This window comes from Gorilla gorilla, chromosome 12 (assembly GCF_029281585.2).
Source record: "Gorilla gorilla gorilla isolate KB3781 chromosome 12, NHGRI_mGorGor1-v2.1_pri, whole genome shotgun sequence".
In the NCBI taxonomy this organism is placed as follows: domain Eukaryota; kingdom Metazoa; phylum Chordata; class Mammalia; order Primates; family Hominidae; genus Gorilla; species Gorilla gorilla.
Genome location: NC_073236.2, coordinates 33794446 through 33808510, shown reverse-complemented (window position 1 = coordinate 33808510; position 14065 = coordinate 33794446). Strand labels below are relative to the sequence as shown.

General features: G+C 36.6%; 1 protein-coding gene across 1 annotated transcript in view; it reads left to right on the top strand.

The window, feature by feature from the left end:
• The window catches only part of ANKRD36C (ankyrin repeat domain 36C), a 173737-nt gene that overhangs the window by 64940 nt on the left and 94732 nt on the right, over window positions 1-14065 (top strand). Inside the window, exons 28-43 of the mRNA XM_063695529.1 lie at window positions 289-317; window positions 412-484; window positions 2147-2175; window positions 2269-2341; window positions 4027-4055; window positions 4158-4230; window positions 5912-5940; window positions 6043-6115; window positions 7803-7831; window positions 7918-7990; window positions 9677-9705; window positions 9796-9868; window positions 11536-11564; window positions 11654-11726; window positions 13400-13428; window positions 13523-13595. Coding sequence (XP_063551599.1) covers window positions 289-317; window positions 412-484; window positions 2147-2175; window positions 2269-2341; window positions 4027-4055; window positions 4158-4230; window positions 5912-5940; window positions 6043-6115; window positions 7803-7831; window positions 7918-7990; window positions 9677-9705; window positions 9796-9868; window positions 11536-11564; window positions 11654-11726; window positions 13400-13428; window positions 13523-13595 — 816 coding nt within the window. The remainder of the gene's footprint in view (window positions 1-288; window positions 318-411; window positions 485-2146; window positions 2176-2268; window positions 2342-4026; window positions 4056-4157; window positions 4231-5911; window positions 5941-6042; window positions 6116-7802; window positions 7832-7917; window positions 7991-9676; window positions 9706-9795; window positions 9869-11535; window positions 11565-11653; window positions 11727-13399; window positions 13429-13522; window positions 13596-14065) is intronic.

The window sequence follows — 14065 nt, the reverse complement described above, 5'->3', positions numbered from 1 at the left end:
CATCATTCGGCATATCCACATTGATATTGACACTTTTTATTTCAGTAATACACTCATGACGCATAATACCTCTTTGTAATTTCTGACCGTATATTTTCTGGAAGCGTGTATTCCTATTTTCTTCAGTGTATTTCCTCATGTTCCTGTCCCAAAGACACAAACTGTAAAACATCAAATCCTACACTAGTGCAGGCGGGAGGATACAGCTTGATGCTAACGCTGCATGAATGTATGGACGACTTTATCATATTCACATATGATGGATCATATATTTCTTTCACTTTTCAGTGTCTCCTCAGAAACAATCGGCCCAGAAGGTAGTTACTCTTTCATTTATATTTTGAATTATTTATTTTACAGCCTATGAAATATATATTATGTATTGACTATTTTGTTTCTCTTTCCATTCAGGTTATATTTAAAAAGAAAGTTTCTCTTTTGAATTTTGCCACAAGAGTAATGGACGGTTGGAAATCTGGAACAGGTAATTTGGCAATACACATTTAATGTCATGTGCACTCAAGACAGAAGAGAACATCCCACCCCTGAATAGATCAGTGGAGTGTCATTGAAAATGCACTTTCTGATTCAGCAGGCCTGAGATTGTGCATTTCTAGTAAGTTGTCAGGTGGTGCTGATGCTGCTGGTCCTTGGCCACGATCTTAGTAACAAGCTTGTAGAGTTCCCTACATTGAATTTGGATGGAAGAACCATTGGAAAACAGTTCAAGACATAAGAGGATCGGAGGACAGCATAATTTTGCTCTTATTTCAGAGCATGTTTCTATGGAGAGGGGAAGGAGAAAGAGAAGAAGTAACAGAAATTATAGATGTCAGATGGTACTGCTAAAACCAGAGGGAGGAAGTTGTCATAATAACCCGTAAACACTGGAGAATGAGAAACAAAGTGACCACTGATGTAGTAATTATTTTCATCAAGAAAGAGGGATTGCAAGGCAAGAAAGAGGGGAAGGAAGAAGTTATTTAGGTAATTTTGGGGTTTCTGCTGAGGAAACCTGAGTGAACTCACTTCAGATGCATTTAGAATGTTTGCATACCAGAAGATTTGATTTCTGACTGCTCCGATGACTACTGGAATCAGGAAGGAGTGCTAGAGTTGGGATAAACCACAGTGCCTCATTCCTGTTTATTAGTATCAGACATCAGACATATATTTTTTATTAGTTATTCAAATGAGTTAAAATTTAATACGACTATATTAGCTTTTTTCCAAAGTGCTGGCTTTTTCATTAAAATAGCTGTTTAGTGAAAATTCTTTATAATAAAATGATATTCCAGAGCAGACTAATTTTGCAGACAAAAATAATGTTAAATTTATTAATTGAATCCTAAAATGGTTATTTTCAATGAATATTGGACTGATATCCAAATGTAAAAGCTTATTAATATCTAATGCCAGGAGCCATTGCATTTTGTATAAATATGTGTAATTTATTGTACTTTTTGATGAGGTTTATATATTATACCTTCCTGCCATTAGTGGATGAAGAAAATTTCTGAAGGCTAAACTAGAGGATACAAGAAATGTAGGCAGATTATTACACCACATGGGTATGATAAATAATGAATATTAACTACTAGGATTCACCAAACATATATCCAAGCAGATCAATTTAGTTCCCTTCCACTTAAGAGACGTGAAGTGTACATTCATCTGAAGTGTCATTGTAATTGTGTACCTTCTCAGTTATCAGGCAAGTTAAAGAGCATGATGAATGTTTGTAGTACACTAGTGTAAATCCTTTTGATAGCTTGCATGAAAGACATGGAGGATCATGTAGCACCTGCTTTGACATTGATTCTCAGGTGTATGAGTTGCTCCTCTGATTTTAGATCACATTTGTCCTCATCATTCGGCATATTCACATTGATACTAACACTGTTTCATTTTAGTTTTAGACATATGAAAAATCATACCATGATTGACATTGTAAGGGTTTGTTTTGTGAAACCTGTATTTCTTTTTTTTCAGTGTATCTCTGTCATGTTCCAGTCCCCAGACACAAAAATCAAAGCCTATACTAATACAGGCAGGAGGATACAGCTTGATGCTAACACTTCATGAATGTATAGATAACTTTATCATATTTACATATGAGTGATTATGTATCCCTTTTGCTTTTCAGTGTCTTCTCAGAAACAACCACCCTCAAAGGTAATTAAACTCTCATTTATATTTTGTATTAGTAACTGTATAGTCCATGAAACATACTTTCTTTATTGATAATTTGCTTCAAATTATTTTCAGGCTACAAGTGACAAGACAGATTCTGCTTTGAATATAGCTACAGAAATAAAGGATGGACTACAATGTGGGACAGGTAATTTTGCAAAACACATTTAATGTCATGTTCAGTCCAGATAGAAAAGAACTTCTCTTCCCCAAATAAATCAGCGGGGGGCTCGTCAAAGCTGCACATTCTGATTCAGCAGGCCGGAGATTCTTCATCTGTAATAAGTTCTCGGGTGACGCTGATGCTGCTGGTCTTGGACATGATCTTCGCAGTAAGATTATAGACTTCCCCACATTGAAATTGGGAAGAAGAAACATTGGAGAGCAGATCAAGACATAAGGGGCTCAGGGGACAGCATAATTTTGCTTTAATTCTACAGCATGTTTTCACCAAGGGTGGAAGGAGAATGAGTTGAAGTATAGATTTTACAGACGTCACATCGTATTGCTAAAAACAGATGGAAAAGTGATCATAATAACCAGTAAAAATTGTAGAATGAGAACTAACGAGACCACTGATGTAGCAATTATTTTCCTCAAGGAAGAGGGATTGTGAGGCAGGAAGGAGGGAAAAGAAGAAGTTATTTATGTAATTTTGGGGTTTCTGCTGAGGAAACCTGAGTGAACTCACTTCGGATGCATTTAGCATATTTACACAAAAAAGATTTGATTTTGGCAGCTCCAGGAACTACTGGATGAAGCAAAGAAAGCTAGAATTGGGATAAACCACATTGACTAATTACTTCTCTTTGCTACTATTAGGCATAAGACATATATCTTTTGTTGATTTTTGTTATAAAAATTAGATAAAGTTGAATATGAATACATTGGCTTCTTTCATCAAAGAGCTATCTCATGGATAAAATAGCTATTTAATGAACATTATTTAGAGAATAGTATGATCCTCCTAACAAGACAATTTTAAAAACAAATATAATGTTGAGTTCATCAACTGACTCTTAAAATGGTCATTTTCAATGAATATTGGAGTGATTTCCAAATATAAAAGTTTATTAATATCCAATGCTTTTAGCAGTTTTATTTAGTAGAAGTATGTCAAAGTTGATAATTGATGATGCTTTTTATTGAGGTTTATATATTATACTTTGTTGCCATGAGTGGATGAAGAAATGTCCGGGAAGGCTAAACTAGAGAATACAGGAAACTTAGGCAAATTGTTGCACCACATGGATATGAGAAATAATGAATATTATTTACTCGGATTCAGGAAACATATATCCAAGCTGATCAATTTAGGACACTTCACTGAAGAGACAGAGACATGACGTGTACATTCAACTGAAGTGTCGCTGTAATTGTGTACCTTCTCAGTTACTGGGCAAGTTAATGAACATGATGAATGTTTGCAGTATAATGGTGTAAATCATTTGGATATCTTGCATAAAAGACATGTGGGTGCATGTGCCACCTGCTTTGACATTTTCCCAGGTGATTGAGTTTCCCCTCTGATTTTTGATCACATTTGTCGTGATCACTGGGCATACCCTTTTTGATATTGACATTGATTTATTTTTCTTTTAGATATACGAGAAATCATATTATGTTTGAAATAGTTAGGAATATATCGTGACACATCTATTCCTGTTTTCTTTAGTATATTTCTGTCATGCTCCTGGCTTAAGACATAAAGTAGAAAACATCAAAGCCTACACTAATACAGGCAGGCGGATACAGCCTGATGCTAACACCGCATGAATGTATGGAAAACTTTATCATATTTACATATGAGTGATTATCCCTTTTGCTTTTCAGTGTCTTCTCAGAAACAACCAGCCTTGAAGGTAATTAAACTCTCATTTATATTGTGAACTAGTAAATCTATAGTCTATGAAACATACTTCATTTATTTATTTATTTATTATTTTCTTTCAAATTCCATTCAGGCTACAACTGATGAGGAAGATTCTGTTTCGAATATAGCCACAGAAATAAAGGATGGAGAAAAATCTGGGACAGGTAATTTTGCAAAAGACATTTAATGCCATGTTCAATCCAGATAGAAAAGAACTTCTCTACCCCGAATAAATCGGTGGAGGGCGGGTGGGGGGGCTCGCCGAAGCTGCACATTCTGATTCAGTAGGCCTGAGAGTCTTCATTTGTAATAAATTCTTGGGTGACACTAATGCTGCTGGCTTGGAACGTGATCTTTGCAGTAAGATTATACACTTCCCCACGTTGAAATTGGGAAGAAGAAATATGGAGAGAGGTTCAAGACATAAGGGGCTCTGGGGAACAGCATAGTTTTGCTTTAATTCTAAAGCATGGTTTCACTAAGGGTGGAAGGAGAAAGAGGGGAAGTATAGATTTTACAGACGTCACATCGTACTGCTGAGAAAAGACAGAAAACTGATAGTAATAACCCATAGACACTGTAGAACGAGAACTAAGGAGACCCCTGATGTAGCAATTATTTTCCCAAGGATGATGGATTGTCAGACAGGAAGGAGGGAAAAGAAGTTATTTATATAATTTAGGGGATTCTGCTGAGGAAATCTGAGTGAACTCACTTCACATGCATTTGGAATATGTGCCTAAAAACTGTTTGATTTTGGCAGCTCCAGGAACTACTGGAAGCAGGAAACAATGCTAGAATTGGGATAAAGCACACTGACTCATTACTCCTTTTTGTTACTATTAGGCATCAGAGATACATGTTTTGTTGACTTATAAAAATGAGATAAACTTGAATATGAATACATTGGCTTCCTTGTTCCAGGAGCTATCTCTTGGATAAAATAGCTATTTCATGAAACTTCTTTAGAGAGTAACATGATACTCCCAAGAAGTATGTTTTAGAAAAAAAATTATGTTGAATTCTAATTAACTCCTAAAATGGTCATTTTCAATGAATATTGCAGTGATTTCTGAATGAAAAACTGATTAATATATAATGCTTGCTGCAGTTTTACTTTGTAGAAGTATGTCAAAATTGATAATTGATGATATTTTTATTGAGGCTAATATATTATCCTTTGGTGCCACGACTTGACGAAGAAAGTTTCGGAGGGATAAACTAGTGGATACAAGAAACTTAGGCAAATTATTACACTACATGGGTGTGAGAGATAATGAATATTATCTACTAGGTATCAGCAAACAGATATCCAAGGTGATCAATTTAGGACACTTCCACTGAAGGGATGTGAAGTGTACGTTCAACTGAAGTGTCATGGTAACTGTGTGCCTTCTCAGTTATTGGGCAAGTTAAAGAGCATGATGAATGTTTGTAGTATAATGGTGTAAATCTTTTTGATTTGTTGCACGAAAGACATGTGGGATCATGTAGCACCTGCTTTGACATTGATTCTCAGGTGTATGAGTTGCTCCTCCGATTTTAGATCAGTTTGTCCTCGTGACTCAGCATATCCACATTGATATTGACACGGTTTTATTTTAGTTTTTGATGTATGATGAATCATACCATGTTTGAAATTGTAAGGATATATTTGATGGAGCCTGTATTCCCTTTTACCAGTGTATTTCTGTCATGTTCCAGTCCCAAGACACAAAGTAGAAGACATCAGAGCCTACACTAGTACAGGCAGAAGGATACAGCTTGATGCTAACACTGTGTGAATGTATGGATAACTTTATCATATTTATATATGAGTGATTATATATCCCTTTTGCTTTTCAGTGTCTTCTCAGAAACAACCAGCCTTGAAGGTAATTAAACTCTCATTTATATTGTGAACTAGTAAATCTATAGTCTATGAAACATACTTCATTGATTTATTTATTTATTATTTTCTTTCAAATTCCACTCAGGCTACAACTGACGAGGAAGATTCTGTTTCGAATATAGCCACAGAAATAAAGGATGGAGAAAAATCTGGGACAGGTAATTTTGCAAAAGACATTAAATGTCATGTCCAATCCAGATAGAAAAGAACTTCTCTACCCCGAATAAATCAGTGGAGGGCGGGTGGGGGGGCTCGCCGAAGCTGCACATTCTGATCCACCAGTGCTGAGAGTCTTCATTTGTAATAAATTCTTGGGTGACGCCAATGCTGCTGGCTTGGAACGTGATCTTTGCAGTAAGATTATACACTTCCCCACGTTGAAATTGGGAAGAAGAAATATGGAGAGAGGTTCAAGACATAAGGGGCTCTGGGGAACAGCATAGTTTTGCTTTAATTCTACAGCATGGTTTCACTAAGGGTGGAAGGAGAAAGAGGGGAAGTATAGATTTTACAGACGTCACATCGTACTGCTGAGAAAAGACAGAAAACTGATAGTAATAACCCATAGACACTGTAGAACGAGAACTAAGGAGACCCCTGATGTAGCAATTATTTTCCCAAGGATGATGGATTGTCAGACAGGAAGGAGGGAAAAGAAGTTATTTATATAATTTAGGGGTTTCTGCTGAGGAAATCTGAGTGAACTCACTTCACATGCATTTGGAATATGTGCTTTAAAAATATTAGATTTTGGCAGCTCCAGGAACTACTGGAAGCAGGAAACAATGCTAGAATTGGGATAAAGCACACTGACTCATTACTCCTTTTTGTTACTATTTGGCATCAGAGATACATGTTTTGTTGACTTTACTTATAAAAATGAGATAAACTTGAATATGAATACATTGGCTTCCTTGTTCCAGGAGCTACCTCTTGGATGAAATAGCTATTTCATGAAACTTCTTTAGAGACTAACATGATACTCCCAAGAAGTATGTTTTAGAAACAAAAATTATGTTGAATTCTAATTAACTCCTAAAATGGTCATTTTCAATGAATATTGCAGTGATTTCTGAATGAAAAACTGCTCAATATCTAACACTTGTAGCAGTTTTAGTTTGTAGAAGTATGTCAAAATTGATAATTGATGATATTTTTATTGAGGCTAACATATTATCCTTTGGTGCCACGACTGGATGAAGAAACTTTCGGAGGGATAAACTAGTGGATACAAGAAACTTAGGCAAATTATTACACCACATGGGTGTGAGAGATAATGAATATCATGTACTAGGTATCAGCAAACAGATATCCAAGGTGATCAATTTAGGACACTTCCACTGAAGGGGTGTGAAGTGTATGTTCAACTGAAGTGTCATGGTAACTGTGTGCCTTCTCAGTTATTGGGCAAGTTAAAGAGCATGATGAATGTTTGTAGTATAACGGTGTAAATCGTTTTGATTTCCTGCATAAAAGACACGTGGGATCATGTAGCACCTGCGTTGACATTGATTCTCAGGTGTATGAGTTGCTCCTCTGATTTTAGATCACTTTGTCCTCATCACTTGGCATATCCACATTGATATTGACACGGTTTTATTTTAGTTTTCGACATATGACAAATCATACCATGTTTGAAATTGTAAGGATATATTTCATGGTGCCTGTATTCCCTTTTATCAGTGTATTTCTGTCATGTTCCAGTCCCAAGACACAAAGTAGAAGACATCAGGGCCTACACTAGTACAGGCAGAAGGATACAGCTTGATGCTAACACTGTGTGAATGTATGGATAACTTTATCATATTTATATATGAGTGATTATATATCCCTTTTGCTTTTCAGTGTCTTCTCAAAAACAACCAGCCTTGAAGGTAATTAAACTCTCATTTACATTGTAGTCTATGACACATACTTCATTGATTTATTTATTTATTATTTTCTTTCAAATTCCATTCAGGCTGCAACTGACGAGGAAGATTCTGTTTCGAATATAGCCACAGAAATAAAGGATGGAGAAAAAATTGGGACAGGTAATTTGCAAAACACATTCAATGTCATGGTTAATCCAGATAGAAAAGAACGTCTCTACCCCGAATAAATCAGTGGAGGGCGGGAGGGGGGGCTCGCCGTAGCTGCACATTCTGATCCAGCAGTCCTGAGATTCTTCATTTGTAATAATTTTTGGGTGACGCTAATGTTGCTGGCCTGGAACATGATCTTTGCAGTAAGATTATACACTTCCCCACATTGAAATTGGGAAGAAGAAATATGGAGAGTAGTTCAAGCCATAAGGGGCTCTGGGGAACAGCATAGTTTTGCTTTAATTCTACAGCATGGTTTCACTAAGGGTGGAAGGAGAAAGAGAGGAAGTATCGATTTTACAGACGTCACATCGTACTGCTAAAAACAGACAGAAAACTTGTTGTAATAACCCGTACACACTGTAGGAGAACTAAGGGGACCCCTGGTGTAGCAATCATTTTCCCAAGGAAGATGGATTGTGAGGCAAGAAGGTGTGAAAAGAGGAAGTCATTTATATAATTTTGGGGATTCTGCTGAGGAAACCTGAGTGAACTCACTTCAGATGCATTTGGAATATTTTAATAAAAAATACTTGATTTTGGCTGCTGCAGGAACTGCTGGAAGAAGGAAACAATCCTAGAATTGGCATAAAAACACACTGACTCATTACTCCTCTTTGTCACTATTAGGCATCAGAGATACATGTTTTGTTGATTTTAGTTATAGAAATGAGACAAACTTGAATCTGAATACATTGGCTTCCTTGTTCAAGGAGCTACATCTTGGATACAATAGCTATTTCATGAAACTTCTTTAGAGAACAACATGATACTCCCAACAAGGCTATTTTAGAAACAAAAATTATGCTGGATTCTAATTAACTCCTAAAATGTTCATTTTCAATGAATATTGCAGTGATTTCTGAATGAAAAACTGATCAATATCTAATGCTTGTAGCACTTTTACTTTGTATAGGTATGTCAAAATTGATAATTGATTATATTTTTATTGAGTCTAAAATATTATCCTTTGGTGCTACAACTGGATGAAGAAACTTTCGGAAGCCTAAACTAGTGGATACAAGAAACTTAGGCAGATTATTACACCATATGGGTGTGAGAGATAAAGAATATTATCTACTAGGTATCAGCAAACAGATATCCAAGGTGACCAATTTAGGACACTTCCACTGAAGAGATATGAAGTGTACATTCAACTGAAGCGTCATCGTAATTGTGTGCATTCTCAGTTATTGGGCAAGTTAAAGAGCATGATGAATTTTTGTAGTGTAATGTTGTAAATCCTTTGGTTTCTTGCATGAAAGACATGTGGGATCATGTAGCACCTGTTTTGACATTGATTCTCACGTGTATGAGTTGCTCCTCTGATTTTAGATCACACTTGTCCTCATCACTCAGCATATCCACCTTGATATTGACACGGTTGTATTTTAGTTTTCGACACATGACAAATCATACCATGTTTGAAATTGTAAGGGTATACTTCATGGAGCCTGTGTTCCCTTTTTTCAGTGTATTTCTGTCACGTTCTGGTCCCCAGACACAAAGTAGAAGCCATCAAAGCCTCCACTAATACAGGCAGGAGGTCAGAGGTTGATGCTAACACTGTGTGAATGTATGGATAACTTTATCATATTTACATGTGAGTGATTATGTATCCCTTTTGCTTTTCAGTGTCTTCTCAGAAAAAAACAGCCTTGAAGGTAATGAAACTCTCATGTGTATTGTGAGCTATTAAACGTAAAGCCTATGAAACATACCTTATTTATTATTTTGTTTCAAATTCCATTCAGGCTACAAGTGATGAGAAAGATCCTTTTTCGAATATAACCAGAGAAAAAAAGGATGGAGAAATATCTAGGACAGGTAATTTTGCAAAACACATTTAATGTCATATTCAGTCCAGATAAGAAGTTCTCTTCCCCGAATAAATCAGTGGGGGGCTGGTCGAAGCTGCACATTCTGACTCAGCAGGCCTGAGATTCTTCATTTCTAATAAGTTCTTGGGTTATGCTGATGCTGCTGGTCTGGAACATGATTTTCGCTGTAAGATTATACACATCCCCACATTGCAATTGGGAAGAAGAAATATGGAGAGCAGTTGAAGACATAAGGGGCTCTGGGACACAGCATAATTTTGCTTTAATTCTGTAGTATCTTTTCATTAGGGTTTAAAGAGAAAGAGAGGAAGTACAGATTTTACAGACATCACATCGTAGTGCTAAAAACAGACAGAAAACTGTTCATAATAAGCCATAGACACTGTAGAAGGAGAACTGAGGCGACCCCTGATGTAGCAATTATTTTCCGAATGAGGACGGATTGTGATGCAGGAAGGTGGGAAAAGAGGGAGTCATTTATATAATTTTGGGGTTACTGCTGAGGAAACCTGAGTGAACTCACTTCAGATGCATTTGGAACGTTTGCATAAAGAATATTTGATTTGGGCAGCTCCAGCAACTGCTGGAAGCAGGAAACAGTGCTTGAATTGTCATAAAAACACAATGACTCATTACTCCTCTTTGTTACTATTAGGCATCAGAGATACATGTTTTGTTGATTTTAGTTATAGAAATGAGATAAACGTGAATATGAGTATGTTGGCTTACTTGTTCAAGGAGCTACCTCTTCTATAAAATAGCTGTTTAATGAAAGTTCTCTAGAACATAACATGATACTCACAACAAGGCTATTGTAGATATAAAAATTGTGTTGCATTCTAAGTCCTAGAGTGATCATTTTCAATGAATATTGGAATGATTTCTGAATGTAAATCTTGTCAATATCTAATGCTTGTAGCAGTTCTACTTTGTAGAAATATTTCAAAATTGATGTGATGATATTTTTATTGAGGCTAATATATTATCCTTTGGTGCCATGAGTGGATTAAGAAACTTTTGGAAGGCTAAACTAGTGGATACAAGAAACTTAAGCAAATTATTACACCACATGGGTGTGAGAGATAATGAATATTATCTACTAGGTATCAGCGAACAGGTGTCCAAGGTGATCAATTCAGGACTCTTCCACTGAAGAGATGTGAAGTGTAAGTTTAACTGAAGTATCATTGCAATTGTGTGCCTTCTCAGTTATTGGGCAAGTTAAAGAGCATGATGAATGTTTTTAGGATAATGGTGTAAATCCTTTTGATTTGTTGCATGAAAGACATGTGGGATCATGTAGCACCTGCTTTGATATTGATTCTCAGGTGTGTGAGTTGCTCCTGATTTTAGATCACATTTGTTCTTATCACTCGGCCTATGCACATTGAGATTGACACGGTTTTATTTTAGTTTTCGACATATGAGAAATCATACCATGTTTGAAATTGTAAGGGTATATTTCATGGAGCCTGTATTCCCTTTTCTCAGTGTACTTCTGTCATGTTCTAGTCCGCAGACGCAAAGTAGAAGCCATCAAAGCCTATGCTAATACAGGCAGGAGGACAGAGGTTGATGCTAACACTGCATGAATATATGGATATCTTTGTCATATTTACATATGAGTGATTATGAATCCCTTTTGCTTTTCAGTGTCTTCTCAGAAACCACCAGCCTTGAAGGTAATGAAACTCTCATTTATATTGTGAATGAGTTAATATGTGGTCTATGAAACATACCTCATTTATTTGTTATTTCGTTTCAAATTCAGGCTACAAGTGACGAGGAAGATTCTGTTTTGAATATAGCCAGAGAAAAAAAGGATGGAGAAAAATCTAGAAAAGGTAATTTTGAAAACAGATTTAATGTCATGTTCAGTCCAGATAGATAAGAAGTTCTCTTCCCCAAATAAATCAGCGGGTGGCTCGTCAAAGCTGCGCTTTCTGATTCAGCAGGCCAGAGATTCTTCATTTGTAGTAAGTTCTTGGGTGATGCTGATGCTGCTGGTCTGGAACATGACCTTCACTGTAAGATTATACACTTCCACATGTTGAAGTTGGGAAGAAGATATATGGAGAGCAGTTGAAGACATAAGGGGCTCTGGGGAACAGCATAGTTTTGCTTTAATTCTCCAGCTTGTTTTCAGTAAGGGTGGAAGGAGAAAGAGAGGAAGTATCGATTTTACAGACGTCACATCGTACTGCTAAAAACAGACAGAAAACCTGTTGTAATAACCCGTACACACTGTGGGAGAACTAAGGAGACCCCTGTTGTAGCAATCATTTTCCCAAGGAAGACAGATTGTGAGGCAGGAAGGTGTGAAAAGAGGAAGTCATTTATATAATTTTGGGGATTCTGCGGAGGAAACCTGAGTGAACTCACTTCAGATGCATTTGGAATATTTTAATAAAAAATACTTGATTTTGGCTGCTGCAGGAACTGCTGGAAGAAGGAAACAATCCTAGAATTGGCATAAAAACACTGACTCATTACTCTTCTTTGTTACTATTAGGCATCAGAGATACATGTTTTGTTGATTTTAGTTATAGAAATGAGACAAACTTGAATCTGAATACACTGGCTTCCTTGTTCAAGGAGCTACCTCTTGGATACAATAGCTATTTCATGAAACTTCTTTAGAGAACAACATGATACTCCCAACAAGGCTATTTTAGAAACAAAAATTATGCTGGATTCTAATTAACTCCTAAAATGGTCATTTTCAATCAATATTGCAGTGATTTCTGAATGAAAATCTGATCAATATCTACTGCTTGTAGCATCTTTACTTTGTATAGGTATGTGAAAATTGATAAGTGATGATATTTTTATTGAGGCTAATATATTATCCTTTGGTGCCATGAGTTAATGAAGAAACTTTCAGAAGGCTAAGCTAGTGGATACAAGAAACTTAGGCAAATTATTACACCACCTGGGCGTGAGAGATAATGAATATTATCTACTAGGTATCAGCAAACAGGTATCCAACGTGATCAATTTAGGACACTTCCACTGAAGGGATGTGAAGTGTACGTTCAACTGAATTGTCGTCGTAATTGTGTGCCTTCTCAGTTATTGGGCAAGTTAAAGAGCATGATGAATGTTTGTACTATAATGGTGTAAATCCTTTTAATTTGTTGCATGAAAGACATGTGGGATCATGTAGCACCTGCTTTGACATTGATTCTCAGGTGTATGAGTTGCTCCTCTGATTTTAGATCACTTTGTCCTCATCACTCGGCATATCCACGTTGATATTGACACGGTTTTATTTTAGTTTTTGACATATGAGAAATCATACCATGTTTGAAATTCTAAGACTATATTTCATGGAGCCTGTATTCCCTTTTCTCAGCGTATTTCTGTCCTGTTCTAGTCCCCAGACACAAAGTAGAAGCCATCAAAGCCTACGCTAATACAGGCAGGAGGACAGAGGTTGATGCTAACACTGCATGAATGTATGGATAATTTTGTCATTTTTACATATGAGTGATTATCAATCCCTTTTACTTTTCAGTGTCTTCTGAGCAACCACCAGGCTTGAAGGTAATGAAACTGTCATTTATATTGTGACCTAGTAAGTGTATAGTCTATGAAACATACTTTATTAATTTATTGTTTAATTTCAAATTCCATTTAGGCTACAAGAGACAAGAAAGATTCTCTTTTGAATATAGCCAGAGGTAAAAAGCATGGAGACAAAACTAGGAGAGGTAATTTTGAAAAGAGATTTAATGTCATGTTCAGTCCAGATAGGTAAGAAGTTCTCTTCCCTGAATAAATCAGCGGGGGGCTCGTTGCAGCTGCACATTTTGATTCAGCAGTCCTGAGATTCTTCATTTCAAATAAGTTCGTGGGTGATGCTGATGCTGCTGGTCTGGAACATGATCTTCGCTGTAAGATTATACACTTCCCCACATTGAAATTGGGAAGAAGAAATATGGAGAGCAGTTCAAGGCATGAGGGGCTCTGGGGAACAACATAATTTTGCTTTAATTCTCCAGCTTGTTTTCAGTAAGGGTGGAAGGAGAAAGAGAGGAAGTATAGAATTTACACACTTCAGATCGTACTGCCAAGAAAAGACAGAAAGCTTGTTGTAACAAGCCGTAGACACTGTAGGAGAACTAAGGAGACCCCTGGTGTAGCAACTATTTTCCTAAGGGAGACAGATTGTGAGGCAGGA